The sequence below is a fragment of the Syzygium oleosum genome, unplaced genomic scaffold (genome assembly GCF_021117445.2).
Source record: "Syzygium oleosum isolate NSW1041296 unplaced genomic scaffold, Sole_v2.1 Sole_v2.29, whole genome shotgun sequence".
Taxonomy (NCBI): domain Eukaryota; kingdom Viridiplantae; phylum Streptophyta; class Magnoliopsida; order Myrtales; family Myrtaceae; genus Syzygium; species Syzygium oleosum.
The window spans coordinates 2,142,979-2,160,578 of record NW_026607513.1 but is presented as its reverse complement, the minus strand read 5'-3'; the positions used below and the strand labels follow the sequence as shown (position 1 = coordinate 2,160,578).

At 42.7% G+C, this 17,600-nt stretch overlaps 2 protein-coding genes across 2 annotated transcripts; one reads left to right on the top strand and one right to left on the bottom strand.

Moving 5' to 3' along the window:
* The first annotated feature begins 255 nt into the window (after window positions 1–255).
* LOC115677867 (subtilisin-like protease SBT2.4) lies at window positions 256–5,860 on the top strand. Its single transcript, XM_030601106.2, has 10 exons — window positions 256–479; window positions 667–811; window positions 1,242–1,636; window positions 1,792–1,884; window positions 2,295–2,364; window positions 2,747–3,029; window positions 3,756–4,096; window positions 4,201–4,468; window positions 4,558–4,830; window positions 5,128–5,860. Exons 1-10 carry the CDS (start codon window positions 295–297, stop codon window positions 5,565–5,567), a joined length of 2,493 nt encoding a protein of 830 aa, XP_030456966.2. The 5' UTR covers window positions 256–294; the 3' UTR covers window positions 5,568–5,860.
* Window positions 5,630–11,629, bottom strand: LOC115677866 (protein STRUBBELIG-RECEPTOR FAMILY 8). Its single transcript, XM_030601105.2, has 16 exons — window positions 11,227–11,629; window positions 10,564–10,696; window positions 10,402–10,473; window positions 10,234–10,299; window positions 10,057–10,128; window positions 9,875–9,946; window positions 9,448–9,519; window positions 9,272–9,337; window positions 9,133–9,198; window positions 8,720–9,030; window positions 8,196–8,452; window positions 7,732–8,003; window positions 7,438–7,573; window positions 7,142–7,281; window positions 6,894–7,050; window positions 5,630–6,127 (listed from the first exon to the last, which is right to left on the bottom strand). Exons 1-16 carry the CDS (start codon window positions 11,342–11,344, stop codon window positions 5,975–5,977), a joined length of 2,163 nt encoding a protein of 720 aa, XP_030456965.1. The 5' UTR covers window positions 11,345–11,629; the 3' UTR covers window positions 5,630–5,974.
* Between the last annotated feature and the right edge of the window lie 5,971 nt (window positions 11,630–17,600).

Genomic DNA, 17,600 nt, shown 5'->3' with positions numbered 1-17,600 from the left:
AAGAGAGAGAGTCGCAGCAGATGAGAACACATGAAAAAGACCTGAATCCTACTTCCGACTTAGCAATCTGCGTACGTTAAACTGAAATTCGTGAACCGTAACCGTCCTAACTTATATTATGCAATTCAACAACTTTCTTCACATTTAGCTTGTGAATAAGCATTTAATTCCTACCTGTAAGTTATCTCCATATTTGTATGTGTGTATGTGTGTGTATGTGCGTGTCCGTTTTTCAATAATTAGTACCACCGTCATCACAAACCTCTCACAGTTCTCTTCCGCAAACTATCAAGCATGACTCGTCTGGGGTTCAATCCTGCTACCTGGATAGGTGTCGTGCTTCTCGCTTCTACGATCTTCAGGATCTGTTTCGCGGAAAAGCGAGAGATTTACTTAGCTCTAATGGAAGGAGACCCCGTTGCCTTCGCCGGTGTTTCTTCCTCGCATGAGCATGGGTTTAGCCGGCACAATTTGAATAGGTAAGCAGGACAATCGACTTTCTCGAGTTTTGCTCGGCCAAAATGAACAGCAAAGGGTTCAGGTTCATTAGATCAGATACGTTTGCTTGCCTTTTACTATCTCTTTAGGCTTTGGCCCTAGATAAGTGAAGTGATTTTCTTTTTGTTTTTTATGAAGCGTGTTGTTCGTTTTGTGAATGATCCTCAGGGAAGTGTCGAGGGCCCACGCAAAGCGCCTAGTGGATTCTCACGACCAACTTCTGCGAAGTGTTTTGGAGACTGGAAGCTACAAGAAGCTGTACAGCTTCAACCATGTCATCAATGGCTTCTCCGTCCACATTACAGAATCTCAGGTCATGATAGGTTCCTTCATCTTTACCATCTTATAATTCTCCTTTATCATGTGACCCCAGATGAAAGTCAGTTATTCTGGAAAATTTTAGCCAATCTTATGTTGCTTTTTATCATCCTGTGGTCGAAGAAGCATTAATAAAAGCCATTGATAAGCACTGATGAACTCAGTTTAATCAAACACCATTGATGAGCATTGATAAACACTCTAAAACGATGAACTCATTATACTTTTTGGCACTGTGAGTGACTGAATCCAGTCGTCGCGTCACGTACAAGACTCCATTGAACAAATGATATCTGGGCATTAATTCCGATTCCGAGATCATTTCTCTCCGCATGCCGCTACTTTTCAGAGAACGAAGAAGAAGAAGAAACGAGAAAAGAACGAAACGGTACCGATTTCTGACTCTGTTCATGATCCACCATCAGGCGAAGAGGCTCAAAGAAACTCCAGGAGTGAGGCTCGTGGAGAGAGACCGAGGAGCCAAGCTGATGACCACCTACACCCCTCAATTCCTGGGGTTGCACCAAGGAGCTTGGAGGCAGCAAGGCGGGCCGAGAAACGCCGGCGAGGGCATCGTCCTCGGCTTCGTCGACACTGGGATCAACCCGTTGCACCCGAGCTTCGCGAACGCCGGCCTCCCGCCCTCGAACCGTACCTCCCGATTCTCCGGCGCGTGCGAGACGGGCCCGCTGTTCCCCGCAATCTCATGCAATGGGAAGATAGTCTCCGCGAGGTTCTTCTCCGCCGGGGCTCAGGCCGCCGGTCCCCTCAATCCTTCGGTGGATATCTTGTCGCCCTTTGACGCTGCTGGGCATGGAAGGTTCGCGGTTGATCGACTCGTGGTTCTGTGATTTACTATTGACGTGAAACGATCATTCCATGCATGAACTTTAACGTGTGGAACTCAGTTAGGGTTTCGTTCTCTCACTCTCTCTCTCTCTCTCTCTCTCTCTCTCTCTCTCTCTAACCATGAAGCCACGTGGCGGCAATAGCGGCGGGAAATCCAGATGTTGCGGTCGTCGCTAATGGGTTGTACGGATGGGCCAGTGGGGTGGCGCCTGGAGCTAGGTATGTATATATCCATGTGATGATGGGGCCAATGTTCACAACTTCCATTGCTAGGTTTTCCATGTGAACTTATGATTAATGCGACCTAGGTAGTAGTTTGTTTAATTAAGTAATCAACTCTTAAGGTAGACTTAGATCGCGGGCCCGGTTGGCCCGCCCCTCGTTTCAACGGACTTATGGAAACACATTTCGGACCTTATGAAACCCGGTGCGAGCGATCGGATTTGTTAAAACTCGGGATTAAATTATATAAGTAATAGATTTTTATGAATTGTTGGACATGCCCCACCTGTATTTCAAATATAAATTTGCAGTTCACCGTCACTTTGTAAATCAATTTGATAGACCGGTTTTAGTACACTTAGCATTGTTCCAAGATAAGTTTCTTTTTCAATGATATGTTACTACAGAATAGCCGTCTATAAAGCTGTATACCCCACCGTGGGAACGTTGACCGATGTAGTTGCAGCAATCGACCAAGTAAGCTCATTTCTCTCTTGATTTCATTTAACACTTATTATCGTTTTATGGGTGCTGTGCTCTTAATGTGACGCGATTCTCTTTTGCACGAGGTATACGTACAAAAGGGTATTCACATAATTAGCAGTTTGTATGGAAAAGATGTCGTTTGTCAAGAATTATTGATTTGAGAATACATTGGTATACCGAATGCAATCAAATTTACCGGTAATAAGGTTACCGGCAAGAATTAATCTAGGTAAGATGAATCATAAACAACCTGGATCGATAATCTGAACTGAGATCTTTTAAATCAAGTCATCACACTAGAAATTAGATGTATTATATCGTTATGTCACACAGTTAGGCTCATGATTGGGCACAATCAAAATGGATGGAACAGGCAGTGCATGATGGAGTGGATATGCTGTCACTATCGGTAGGGCCAGATGAAGCGCCAGAGGATACACCCACGTTGCTGAGCGTGTTTGACATGGCGATGCTGTTCGCGAGAAGAGCCGGCGTGTTTGTGGCGCAGGCAGTGGGCAACAACGGACCCTCCCCCTCCACAGTCTTGTCCTACGGCCCCTGGACCGTGGGCGTCGCCGCCGCCTCCACCGACCGGACCTACCCTGCCTCTCTCCTCCTCGGCAGTGGCCAAAGAATCGCGGGGGTTGGCTTGTCAGGTCCTCTCTCTCTCTCTCTCTCTGTTTTCGTAATAGCTGGTTCGTGTGCGAGACGAATGGAAAAGGTTTGGCTCCAAACATGAAGGAGCTGATACAGTTAACTGTAATTGACTATTATGAATTAAATTTATGCATATGAAATCACTAGGGCATGGGAACGGGAGGTGGGGAGTTCAAAACTCCCCTCCTACGGATAGGGGGGATGGGGGCTCACTAGGGGCCCGCCAAGCTCTTCTTAGAGGAGTTCCAAAGTCTAAGAATACACTTGGCATACAAAAAAAAACATTACTCGTATGAAAATAAGATAGGATGAGTTATCATTTGGTGCATTGAGTTCATATGAGCCCAGCACACTCATGATCATTCGATTGGGTTGGACACATATCGGGCCCGTGTGATGAAAAAAGTCATGGTGATCTGGGCTCATACGAACCCGGTATAATTACAGTAAGTCCATTAGGGAATCAAAGGTGGTTCAACGTGGATGCACAATTTACTGAATTAGTTGTGACGCGAATGGAAATGCATGCGACCTAAAAATAGGGTGTGAGTAGAGTATGGTACATCAATCTGTCTACTCAATGTCCTTGGAGGAGTCCCACTCGATCTTTCTGTTCTTTCAGGTTCATCCTTCAACCATTCTTCAACGACTTTTGTTGACGTTCTTGCTCTAACATTGCCTGGAAGATATCATAGTCGTTGACATTGAGTTGTTTCATGAATTAGGACCAACTCTAGGAAACGGCGCGATTCGGTACAAGCTTGTATTAGCCAAGGATGCAATCTTCCCATATGGGGTTTTCCCCAGAACACCACCGTACACCGAGGAGTGTCAATACCCACAAGCCTTGGACCCTGCTTTAGTGCTAGGCAGCATAGTCATCTGCACTTTCTCTGCTGGCTTCTTCAACCAGACCTCCTCCCTCACTGCGATCCTCAACACGGCAAGATCTCTCGGATTCGCGGGTTTCGCTCTCGTCGCGAACCCGGCGTACGGCAACTTCATCGCCGAACCGATTCCCTTTTCTGTTCCTGGGATAATGATCCCGAGAGTTGCCGATGCACAGGTCAATCATTGTCTATACTTGGTCATCAATGGTATCGAGTCTGCGATGTCTATGTCGTCGCTTTACATTCGGTTCTTTCTAAGCTGCCAAATGCTTTTGTGCAGATCCTGTCACAGTACTATGAGCAAGAGACGGGGAGAGGTCAAGGAGGAGCATCGACCAGATTTGGCGCGACGGCTGCCATTGGGGAAGGAAGAGTGGCTTCATTTGGTGGGAGAGCACCGACTGTGAGCAGATTCTCTTCTAGAGGACCGGATTATATTGATGTCAAGAAGACTCCTATTGACGTGTTGAAGCCAGATATTCTCGCCCCTGGTCACCAAGTGTGGGCTGCATGGAGCCCTATGAGCGCCTCCGAACCTATTCTCGTCGGTGAGTTACAGTACAGAACACATGACACTGTCGTTTCGTGCTCGCATATCGAGTTCGAGTTAAAGAGATTTCCTCTCTTTCAATTGCAGGACAAAGTTTTGCATTGCTGTCCGGGACAAGCATGGCGACGCCCCATGTTGTCGGAGCAGCGGCACTCATCAAGCAAGTCAATCCATCATGGACACCTTCCATGATCGCATCAGCGATGTTGACGACCGCCACCAAGCACGACAACTATGGAGACCTTATAATGACCGAAGGTTCGGATATCAGCAGCCTCAGTCCCGCCACGCCTTTTGATATCGGCTCAGGTCTTCTCAATCCTACCTCTGCCCTTAATCCCGGCCTCGTCTTCCCTTCAGGTAATGTTATATTCCACAGGTAGCATCCTTAGGGTGGCCTCATTGAGGAAAGTCGTACATGATTTCGTTCCAACTGGGGACAGACCCAAGAAATTTGAGCCGACATCTTTTCCAGACTGAACTTAATTTGGTTCAAGTTAAAACTGATCCAAACCAAACCAAAATGTTTCTACTTTGGGTCTCCATTCGCATTTTATCTTTGTTGTTCGAATCTAAGATATGCACCCAATGGTTAACTTGCTAGTTTCTACATTCGCTTCCGTGGTTCAATGCGTAACCATTTTGGTGATGAAGCAGATTATGAAGACTACATCAAGTTCCTGTGCTCTTTACCTAAAATGGACCCGTTGACGGTGAAAGCAGCCACCGGAGAATCTTGCGCGGGCTCGTTCGCCTACCCATCTGATTTGAACCTTCCCTCGGTAACAATATCCGCACTTGCCAGAGTTCGAACAGTGCGTAGGAGGGTGAAGAACGTGAGTGCCAGGCAGCTAACGTTTACGGTCTCGATGCGACCACCGAATGGAACGGCAATAAGCGTGAACCCACCTTGGTTCACGTTAGATCCTCGGGGAGTTCAAGATCTTGATATGGAAATTAGAGTTACACAAGCATCGATTGAGATTGGCGAGTTTCGCCATGGCGAAGTTGTCCTGACAGGACCTGAGGATCCAAGTGGGCAGATGCAGTTGGAGGTGCCCATTACTTTTTCAGTAAGAGTTCAGCCGGACGGCTGATTTCGTGTCTGAGTAGTGCATGATTCAAAAGATGTAAGAGTTAGATCAATGCACCCTACATGTGAGTAAAAATAATGGAGAATTTTCTGTGGCAAATCCTTGTCTCTTTGATTTACTTGAATCGAACAAAGCTTATTTTTTGCCTGGAGATTAAGCAACTAAGGCCTAAACCAGGCATGAAGATGTACATCGAAGCAATACTCGGGCTAAGCAAAGTGGGAATACTAGGTCGAACTTTCAGCTTTGTACGGTCCTAAATGTGAAGTGATAATACAAGCTTCATAATTACACCATCTCTCCGGGAAGGTCTCGTGTTTTATCTGTGGATCTTAGTCATCAACTGACTGTTGCAAATTCTATACAAAACGGCAAGCATCGGATGAAACTTCGGGGGTGGCCGAGACAGCTTAAAATGACATGTCGATTGCCTCGTGATCTGGTGTCCTGTACGCAAAACCCATTTCATCGCTGGAACGCCTCTTGGAAACGCCTGCCCTTTGCACCAACCGAACCAATTGTTGCACGACTTCAGACATCGGAGGGCGAAACTCAGGCTCAGGCTGCATGATGGGGAAATACTTGTGATTATACAGATTGATAGGGTTGAATAAGACGAGTATCATTTATTGAGTCAAGCTTCTGGTGAGAGGGGAAGAAACCACCAGCTTTCCAAAACAACCTTAAAGCTAAATTGGATCACGGGGAGATCAAAAGGGATGGTTCACTTTCGCATCATAAACATCATTTTAACACCCAAAATGTTTTAGATCAGAGGGATGATGAGACAGAGAAAAACCGATCATACTGGTAGCATGATGTTGACAGAAACTTCTGCCCCACAAGATAGTTGGCAGTCTAACTAATACTTATATGAGCATCAAATGTCAAGTAAATGAGCAGCAAGAGCTCATATATGAATGAAAACAGGATACTTCCACAAACACCTTGATAAATGGAAAAAATTTAACAGATAGTCATCTAGCAAAGATGCGGGGTAGCTTTTGCTAGGTAACCTTCTTAGTATACTCCAATTGATCTGGTTGATGGGGCTGGTGCTACCGTTATTCTCTCTCGGCATTAATTATGAGAATTGTTTCATCAGTATAATGAACTTCTAAATAAAGATACTATGTTGCCTAAGTTTGTTCTAAGCAGGGAATGTGCTTAAAAGGCTCGGATCGCCAGTTTGATTCTTTAGATGGTCTCAAGACATAACTTCCAATCAAATCGACAGAAGGAACAAAGTCAAGCTGGTTTCCCACTCGCAGACTTATGGCAAACCCGTGAGCACATATTAGCATGAGTTACCGGTGGAATGAAATTTACCTGAACACAGAGTGCAATAATGTCGGCAAAACGTGAAAGGGACTTTGCAGGATACATGCCATTTAAAGCAGGGTCAACCATTTTGGCCAAGGCATCTATATCATGCAACTGAGGGGTAGCCCATCTAACAAGTGATTGTTCTGATCTGACCCTTGAACTGAAGGTGCAAAAGCAAACAGATATTTCATCAGTAGACATAGATAACACGTGTTGGCTAAACATTACGAGATCATATTTAGTAGGTATACCTATCGAGTGGCTTCCGACCAGTCAAGAGCTCCAACATTACAACTCCAAAACTGTATACATCACTTTTAACAGTGTATACTCCAGACAAAGCAAATTCAGGAGCGCTGTAACCAAATTGACCAACCATCTGAGCAGAGACCTGCTAAATGTATGCAAAGGACGAAATTACAAGCCAATACATAAGCCACTATTGGGCCACTGGCTAATTCAACATGCTACTAAATTGGAGAGACGAACAATAAAAGAAATGAGTCATTGTTCATCAACCAGCAAAACTTAGTTCAAACTAGTTTACCTGTCTCTCAGTGTTTGGTGTCAAAGCAGCTAAACCACAATCTGACAAATGGGGATTAAGCTCTTCATCGAGCAAAATATTAGCTGATTTGAAGTTTCTATGGACAATTGAGGGCAAGCACACTTCATGCAAGTACCTGATAGAACAAAGAAAAACCGTTTAAGCGTTAGCATACCAAGGGTGTAGACTTGCCCGACTGAAAACACTTGTCACATGTGAAGTGATGCATAGGATCACATTCAAGCAGTGGCCAGAACAAGCACAGAGTTGAGACATCGTAAGCATATAACATACTCAAGGGCCCGAGCAGTCCCCAATGCTACTCGAACACGTGCATTCCAGTTCAGTGTTTTGCTCCTATCTTCAGCAAAATGCAGCAGATCATGCAAATTCCCATTCCCTACATATTCATAAACCAGAAGACGTTGCCCATGCTCAACACAGTATCCAGCCAATGTAACAATGTTCGGATGCCTTAAGCGTGACATATTGGAGACAGCTTCAAGAAAGTCATCTTCTTCCTGTAATGACAGTGCTGCGTTGTCGATCTTCTTCACAGCCATTATCTACAGTCAGAGGGGGAAAGAAGAGTATGATGAGTTTGCCCATTTAATAGATCAGATATTTAGCCAGATCAATTTGTGTCGATCAACACTGAAGAACAACCCTTTGACAAAGAAAGAGCATTAAAGAGTTAACTAGCTTTCAACTGCCAAAGATAACTGGACATGAAGACGTTAATATAAACATAGGCTTACCTTCCCATTGGGAAAGTCTGCCCTGTAAACCCGACCAAGGGAACCTTCACCTATGAGATTTTCTTGACCAAAGCTATTTGTTGCAGTTTGGAGGGTAGCAACAGTATACGATGTAGCAGTTATAGGTGACTTAATTCTCCTTATGGAACCATTCTTCGAGGGAACCCTTTCAGCCACCAATACATCCGCAGGAGGAGGTTTCAGGTCTATAACAGCAGCAGTGGTTATAACCCTCTGCTCTTGCATCTCAGGATTTACTGCAACAAGAATGCAATATTAATTATAAAAGTGGTCTGAACACTATCTCACCATATTTCAGCACCAAAGTTTAAGCGGAGATGGTTCCATGTGAAATAAAAGATTGATGGTTATTTACTGGCCGCTAGTTAATAAGCACAGGTCTATATCAATTACCCTGGGAAGTAATTACGTCGTTTGATTTGATACACTTAATGCAAGGGACATTTGATAACATCTCCAAAGTAAACAAAGGCAATTAAGAAAAAACAAGAAATGAAGCACACCATTACTCTTGACAGATTGACTTCCCCTGGTGGATGCTCTTGCACCACTCCCTTTCTTGTTGCATTTCCGACAGCAGCAATAAATAGCAAGTAGGAGAACCAAGAGCAACAGAACAGATCCCGCAATAATGCCAACAATAGCTGCAGTTGATAGTCCTTTACTTGAACCTGATGTCTGGCCAACAGACGCATCTGGTGTGCTTGTGCCTGATCCAGAACGAGTTCGATTGTTTCGTGACCTTGCAGGGGGAGGTGCAGTAAAGGGGGGTGGAGGAGGTGCAGGACCGTTGGCAAAAGAGTTTCCATCATATCTGTTTCATTTTGAAGAGCAAAATCAAATTTTCCGCAGAAGCTGAATCACAATATGCAGCTTTGGAATATCAGAGACGATGCAAACATGTAAAGTAGCTTACATAAATGTCTGTAGTGAACTAAGCTCTTGAGGTATCCATCCACTAAAATGATTGTTGGCGACATTTCTGCCATAAATAGAGAAATCTTAGTACACAGCAACAGATGATAGAACATTGCTGCATAAGAAATGGGACTCACAGGGTAGTCAATGGTAATCCCACAAGAACATTAAGCGAGCCGGTCAATTGATTATTTTGCATGTAACTGCAGCACATAGTTTGTATGAGGAGGTAAATCAATTGAATAAAGAATATCAACCATTCAAAATTTACAAAAAAAACAAAGAGACGTATATGGAATATCTAAGCACTCACAGCGAAGAAAGATTTGTCAATGAGCTGAAGGAAGTAGGAAGATCCCCAGAGAAGTTGTTATAAGAGAGATCCCTACAAGGAAATATGGCAATGCATTGTTTCGGTAAATATGAAAGACAATCCACAAACGAGGAGCGATCCATCGGCAATATATCAGTTAGCTTAATCTAAGACTTTTGGCATTAAAGAGGACTAAAACCAATCGACTTTAAATGACGATGGAACATCAAAGATCAGATCAACATGGTTGGACCACCGTTTAGATAACTGCCTAAGGATCATGAGGCGATGTCAAATAGTAGCAAGACTTTCTATATAGAAATTTCCATAAAATTCAAATTATCAACAAAAACGATGTTGTACGCAAAAAAAAAAATTGAAAAAAGGAAAATAATAGCAGTCCATGCTTCTTAAAATATTTACTTACGCTGTAGTGAGGTTGGCAAGATTGGCAAAAATGTCCCCGATCGATAGGGATAGAGAATTGCGGCTAAAGTTCCTAGAAGCATCAATTTTACATTATGAATTAGAAGGCACAGATGCTGCAAATGAACTCTACATTACGAGAACAACCCGAACGCGAGGAAGCGACTCAAGCAAGTTACTCACATATAATTAAGATTAATCATGCTGCTGATGGAATAAGGAAGATTCCCACTAAAGTTATTGCCAGCAAGATTTCTGCAATGTGGTTAATCCAATCATTACATTAGACAACAGTAGAATACATGACAACTGTGATTTTGTGACGTAGGAGAAACCAATAACTCGATGCTCAATTCTTACAAGCTTGTGAGATTTGGTGGTAGTTGATAAGGGATTCCATCATGAATGTTGTTGTTACTCAAATCGCTGACGAACACAAGATTAACAGAGAGGTAAGCGCGGTTTCAAGAAAGCTAAAATTACTATAACAAGGGATGAAGGAAAGAGAGATCATCAGAGTCATCTCACAATTTCTTCAATGACATAAGGTTTGCGAGTAAGTATCCCATTGTCCCACCGAGTCCCAAGCCAGACAACTCACTGTTCAACACAAAATAAAAGACCTATCAGCGGAATTTCATACTTAAACAATCAAACATCCCAGGACTTAACTTTGCAAGACATACATACATGGAGACTACAGCAGAGCCCTGACAAGTTACCCCTTTCCATGACTCTGCGCAGGGATCGCCGCCACTGCTTTTCCAGTTGGTTAACTGGGAAGAACTATTCAATGAAGTGTACAAGGTCTGAAGAGCTTGAACTGCCATGGAACAAGAACATAAAAAGTTCAGACCCCAAAAGCATCATCATAACGGGCGAAACTCCACCTTTTTCCGCTCATTTGGAGCTGAGCTTCATGCAGATGATGCCCCAATCCCTCCATGAGAGGTGCATTACAATATTTTTGGCCCAATAAACACACAAATCATTTACTTTATTGTCAACAGGTTTAGCTCAATTATGTAAAATGGGGGGAAGGGGGGAATGAAACATTTTGGCTAAGTTTCTCCAAACAAAGGAATTATATTATGAAGGTGAGCTAAGCTAGGTAAATCCCCAGTCCCACAGAGTCAAAAGCTCATTCTTGGACTGAAGCTCACTCAAACCAAGATCCCCAATCCAAAAGTTGGTAGCTTTAAAGGTTATCAATCCGATCAAACTCCCAAAAACCAACCCATAAAGAAAACTCAGAGAAAGAGAGACAAGAAAGTTTGATCAGAAGCTAAAGATCAAAGAGCAATACAAGGAGAGAACAAACACATTAAAGAAAAAGAGTCCAACATATCTTACCATCATTAGAATCAGTAGCCCCCCGCGCCCCGCGTAGAGCAGCGATCACAGCAAGAACCAAAAACCCAGTTCGGAAATGAACAGCAAACGAGGAAAAACCTGCACTTGGATCAGCCATTGCGGAGGTTCTCGCCTATTGTCTCATCACAAAGATGCACGAGGCACAAAAAAAGCTTCAAACTTTAACGAAGCAGAGGAACGAAACGATGGAGGAGGAGGAGAAGGAGGAGCTGGTGGGGTTGAAGTGGAGATCATAAGGAGCGGCCAGACACATCGCCATTAAGGAAAATGACAGAGGGAGAGAGAGAGAATGAGATGGAGAGATTCGAAGCTTATTACAGCAATGAAGAGAGAGAGAGAGAGAGAGAGAGAGAGGTGTTCGAGAGGAGGAGTGCATATGTGAGTGTGTGTCGGCGAGAAAAGGGAACCAAGAAAATAGAAACAAAAATTTCAAAGGGGAAGGAAAAGATGAAAAATAATGTTAAGCAAACAGAGAAAGGGAAGGTTTTTGGATTGTAGTTTGGGAAGCAAAGCATGAAGCTTTTCAGGTGGGTTCCTTGCCCTCTTCCTTTCCTTTCCTTTCCTTTTTGGCTTCTAGAGTTTTGGTTTCTTGCACAAAAGCACGCGCATCTTTTCATTCGCCTTGGTAAATACTTTGGTTGTGTGCTGGGCCATTTGTTCGTGAAGCCTAGGGGTTCAGATCCGATTGTGTTTGGTGTGGTTCGATGCGTGTTGCTGTGGTAGGCATTACAGATCCGGAGTCATTTATGTCGGCCGACATGAATTAAACCGAGCATACACATGTTGTTTGGAAAGTTTCAGTTGGCGCATGAGAACGCCCAATGAGGACCACAAATCTCTTTCAACTAGCTCGAAGAAAAATCACGGCCTCGAAAATCCACCACGGCGGGCTCACTGAGCAACAAAAGAGTTGACCCAAAATCATCACAACTCTTTCAAGCGACAGTTCGTGATTAAAAAGCGATCGTCAGATCTACCCGGCACATCGAACATTCATATCCGATCTTTTTCCAATGCTTCTAGGAATGCTTAATTTTCCGGTTGATAATCGAGCATGCCGACCTCCTCAGCCACCGGACTAATCCCATCGCGGCGCGCACGCCGAGCAATTATCCAAGCTCGAACGAATTTGTTCTCTTAGGATATGATTTCTCATTTTCTTAGGCACTTCTCCTTAATGTCATCAACGGAACAATAATTCACTACGATGGTTGATCTCTCGGTACAACGAAAAATCCACCAAACAATACGTAGCTGCAACGACATACCAATATACTATTTGACAAATGAGTAAACATAATTGCCCAGATAAATAAATTAATCCGAAGCATCCTAAAACATAAAAATTCATGGCTCTCGTGAGGGCTTTGACCGTACACGCATACCTGCCCCGTTGACTCTGTCGGCATAATAGTGAAGGTGAAAACCGATCGTTGGGAAACGCGGGTGCACGGAAATTGCCGTGGGAACCGCGCGCAGGGGATCCGGGACCCCCCCCCCCCCTGCCGCCGACGCGGAGCGCGCGAGGGCTAAAAGCTAAAAGGGAGGGAACGGGCCGACGAAATGACGCTTTTGCCCTCCGACCCCGCGCCCTTATAATACCCTGAACAAAAAATCCTCCAGCTTTAATTTTTTATCCCAATTTTATCATTTGTCTCGTAAAAAATCTTTAAATTTAATTCAGTCCCTATTTTACCGAAAACAATTTTTTTTGTCTCATGAAAAAGCCCCAACTTTGAGTCTTGTCCCAATTTTATCCTAAAATTGTTATAGTATCATAGAAAACCACAAACTTTTAGTTGAGTCATAAATCTGCCCTCATTAACTCTCTGTCCAAAATTTATTTTTGACAGCCGAGAGACGGAAAACTCCCGAGCCCAAGTTATTCAAGCGTTCCGAGTGCGAGCTACGGTACGTTCCTAAGCACGAGAAATGGACGAGCGCAAAGCCACCGAGGGCAATTTTGACGGAGGGTTAATGGACAGCAGATTTGGAAGTCAAGTAAAAGTTGATAATTTTTTATGAGACAAAAAAAATTTATAGTAAAATTGAAACTGAACCTTAAGCTGGGATTTGACAGAATTGGTATCGGACCTAAAGTTGAGGCTTTTTTTATGATATGAAAAAATTTTAAGGTACAATTAGAACATAACCTAAAGTCGGGAGTTTTTTACGGAATAAAAAAAATTTAGAATAAAATTAGGATATGACTTGAAGTTGGAGGTCCTTTACGAGATAAAAGGTCAAATTGTGACAAAAGCTAAAATTTGATATTTTTTGAGGTAGGAGGCCGTGACGCCACCGGCGAATGATGGCCACAAAAAGGGCGCTCTGACCGAGTCAGGCGAAAATGGGCAGACAATCCGGAGCTAACCGGGATTCGATTCGGCGGTGGATCCGCCTGAAAATGACTAAAGGTGTCCCTTTGCGCCGACGTGGCACGCCCTTTCGCGTCCTCCCCGCCACGTGTGCGCAAACCGCCCCCCCTTCGTGGGCGGTGACGTGGAATTTCGGAGGCTCGGTCGGGGGGAGCCTTCGAATTGTGCCCTTTTTTTCCTTTTTTTTCTTTTCCTGTTTTTTTTTTCTTCGGGGGGGCCTTGGTGGGTAAACGATCTTTTGAGATAAAGGAAGAGGAGGCGCGCTTTTCAACGGTAACCCTCTTTTGACTACTTTGATTGAAATGTTTGATTTGGTCGATTTTGTTGTTAGATTTTCCTCATCTTTGGGCATTCGATCCTAACGTTCAGATTTGGGGGTTTCATTTAAAATTGAACATGTCGAGCGTTTATCGTATAATATAGTCATCTATGCTTAGGTCGGAAGATGGGACGGGGGTGGGTATGGAGTCGGGATCGAATACCTAAGGCTGTATTCTAACTTATACGGTCGAGTGGTCGGCCCAGTGTTAAAGAGGCTTGCCTGTCTTCCGCAAGATCACGAGTTCAAATTATGTTGTGAGTGAACTTTTGAACGGCACGTGCTGCGTTGCTTAACTGCATGTAACTCGTGTGAATAGACTTCTTGGCTACTACCATCTTAACAGGAGTTGCTGTCACGAGTTCACCAATCTCGGACCCTCGAGCCACGTGTGGTGCGAGTAATTATGACTTAAACCGAACATTTCGTAACGGGCCATTGATTGCCCCTCTCAGCCAAATCGATGGTCGTGACATATAAGACAACAAACAGTGATCGGGCCTCCCTGTCAATAATTTCATGCAAGACTTGACCGAGAGGACCTATTTGCATTTCTTACTCAACAGGTTTTAAGACTGCATTTTTACAGTTTTTCAATGTTTTTTATATGACGGGACAAAACAGTTCCCGTAAATTTCATACTATGATGGAATGATAAATACAAACAAAATCTTTTTCCACCTATATCTTATACTTTCGAAAGCTCTTTAATAGACATATCAAGGATGGAAATATTAATTAATACCAACATATGTAGACTTGTATTAATACCTCTTAAAACTGCATCGCCTCCCGATGCGGACTTAGAAGGTTCCACCCAAGCGATGCTCATCATTGACTACTAAAGTTCCAAGTCAAAAGAAAGTCCGTACTAATCTTTTATTTATTTAATTAAAAAAAAACTTTGCCGGTCTACAATGGAGTAGTTGGTCGTCAAAATTCCTTAAATTAAAAGCATGAATATATAATTTAATCCATGCTTGACCTAATTTTGAAGCGATGTGTAATTTTAATCTTAGACTCCGTTTCTTTTGCGTAAAATGAATGATTTTGAAAAATATTTTCCCAAAAATAATCGCTTGTATCGTTTGAAATAATTAGTTAATGGAAAATATTTTCATTATCGATAATAATTTATGTTTAAATATTTTCGTGAACGATGAAAATATTTTTCGTTCATTCATTTTTTGTAAGCGATATAAACGATTGTTTTATAGGAAAATATTTTCAAAATCATTCATTTTTCGTAAAACAAACATTTTCCGAAAAATAATATCTCGAATCACTTCTAAAAATGAATTGATAAATAATTTTTTATCGTTCATAATAAAAATAGTTAGACATATACTATTGACAATACAAAAAAAGTAATTTAGAAAAGGAAAAATTCACGTTCTTTTTCTCTCGCGAACGTCTTGCAAACGTGGTTCTCTCTCGTATGTTTTAAATTACATTTTCCGACATAATGAAAAAATGGATCATACCCAAACACAATCCTACTTATATTTTTATTTATTTAAATATTTTTGGTCAAAATATTTTTAATTTATTTACTTTATTATTATTTTGTATCTGATAGTAAGAAAGAGACAGGCCGATGCTTGTGATCTGTCTTAGATTCCTGGAGACCTAACTATCTGTCAATGCGATGGTGAACCATCGTATTCAATGCCCATTCACGGAAAGTATCTTACCTAATATACCCGCGCGTACATAATAAATGTTACAATAAATAGGCTCGTGACCTAACTTTTCATTTGGGAAGCCACGTACCGTTTAGGTATTTTCTAACCATACAATAAAAATTGGAAGAATAGATATACCGAGTGTTTCCCCCCCCCCCCCCTAAATTAGCAAAATTGATGCTAGCCCTCGTAAGGAAGGATTGAAATTGGCAAATACGAAAAACGCGTGATCTTTAAACCGTTGGTCGGGCGATTATTGTTTAGAAAGGTGCGGGAACTAAGTTTAGGGTTGACTCGGAGCGAAAAGCCAACGACACGAGAGCTCAAATCGAGAGCAAGGTTTTGGCAAGACAAATGAAAAGGAACGAAAACTTGGATACAATAGGTGCGATCTTGCGATTTGGTTGAGTGTGCATGTGATCTCCTAGCCCGGAGCTTGCATTTATGCCTTTTCGATCCTTGCTCGTCATGCAATGGGTGATTAGCGCATTCCTTATTGCTTGTTGGACAAGTTTGATTGTTACCCTGCTCCTTAATCTTCGGAATTGGCATCGGCCTTCTACGTGATTATCGGGCTAGCATGGAATCGACTAAGACCGGCATCGTCCTTCTTTTGTCTTAAGACATCCTTTTAGAGTGATGAGCCTTCTAAGGCTTGTTTTCTCGCATTCCCCCAAGTGTTGGACGCGTTCACCATGTTGCGAATCGATCCCCATGTATTGGACGTGGCCGGTATCGATTTCTAGTCATAGGTGCGGTACTGATGCCAATTGCTTCTCCACATATACTAATCCTCTTTTACCACATCCGGCTATGATCTATATCATTCCTATATTCGAGCAATGACATTAAATCGTAAAATAGCCGTTCCTGTACTTTTCTGGAACATTTAACCAGTTCGGGTAAAATCACCGTCAATGTAAGAAAATCTATGGCAAAAGTATTTAAAAAGTCTTAAACCTATCTTAATTGTGCAAATTCAGTTCTAAACATTTCAATTGTGCCAAATTAGTGCTAGATTTTTTCATATTTTACCAATTGAGTCCTTATTGGCTGGAAATCGCTGGTGTGAACGCCATCCATAAAAATTCAATTTTTTAAATTATAAAAAGTGTCAACGTCAGCGATTTCCTATCAAAATTGGCCGGAATGACTCAATTGGCAAAATACGAAAATGTTTATGACTAAATTGGCACAATTGAAAGATTTGGAACCGAATTGACATTAACGCAATAGGTCCGACACTTTTTTCGCACTTTCCCCTAAGAAAATCCACTTGCATTTATAGTCCATCGAGTAAAATTACCCTAGTAAAGTCTCTCGAGGCATCGAATTCGCTTTCAATCAACCACATTGCCGCCAAAAAAGAGCACGCGATTATGGTGTTAAAAACATGGCTAATCATTGCAGCCAAAGCAAAAAACAAATTCCTCTTCGAACAGAGAAAAGGGCCCTCTCGAAACAGTTTGCAAGGTCACGCGTCTCCATCATTAGTTGCCTTCTGTTAAATTATTGGTGACCAACTCGGTGCTGGGTGGGTTCCACGTGTCTTTGCTTGCTTGCAATGCATTAGTTTCTTCTCAAACCAAAGCCCCAGTGTCGTCCTGTGCTTCTTCGAGTACATTAAGGTCTTAATTGGTCGTACATTGCACAGTCCCAGGTCGTGTACACATTGATAGCTGTCCTTGTCATGTATAAACAGCCGCCAAGTCGCCAACGATAACATGGCAGATGCGACGTCGATTCCATCCCGTGGATGAAAACTGAGCTTTTAAGGTAACTCTGAAAATACATGAATGGGATCGAAACTCGTTGACCCGTTATTTCTCTCTTCCTCTTGCTTTGACGTCTTCTTACGTTGATTACGAATTTATGATGTTGAAACTTTTTTTTTTGTGGGGGGGTTTTTTACAAGCCAAGGAAGAATGGGGTAGCTGAGGTTGACGATGTCATCTCCTTCAAATGAAGGGC

Bases quoted from the DNA above. Each gene is read 5' to 3' on its own strand.
- LOC115677867 (XM_030601106.2), top strand. From the start codon at position 295: ATGACTCGTCTGGGGTTCAATCCTGCTACCTGGATAGGTGTCGTGCTT. The intron at 480-666 runs GTAAGCAGGACA...AATGATCCTCAG, and splicing joins AGCCGGCACAATTTGAATAG to GGAAGTGTCGAGGGCCCACG. The intron at 4,097-4,200 runs GTCAATCATTGT...GCTTTTGTGCAG, and splicing joins CGAGAGTTGCCGATGCACAG to ATCCTGTCACAGTACTATGA.
- LOC115677866 (XM_030601105.2), bottom strand. From the start codon at position 11,344: ATGGCTGATCCAAGTGCAGGTTTTTCCTCGTTTGCTGTTCATTTCCGA. The intron at 9,947-10,056 runs GTGAGTAACTTG...TGATGCTTCTAG, and splicing joins ATGATTAATCTTAATTATAT to GAACTTTAGCCGCAATTCTC. The intron at 6,128-6,893 runs GTAAATTTCATT...CCCATCATGCAG, and splicing joins TTATTGCACTCTGTGTTCAG to CCTGAGCCTGAGTTTCGCCC.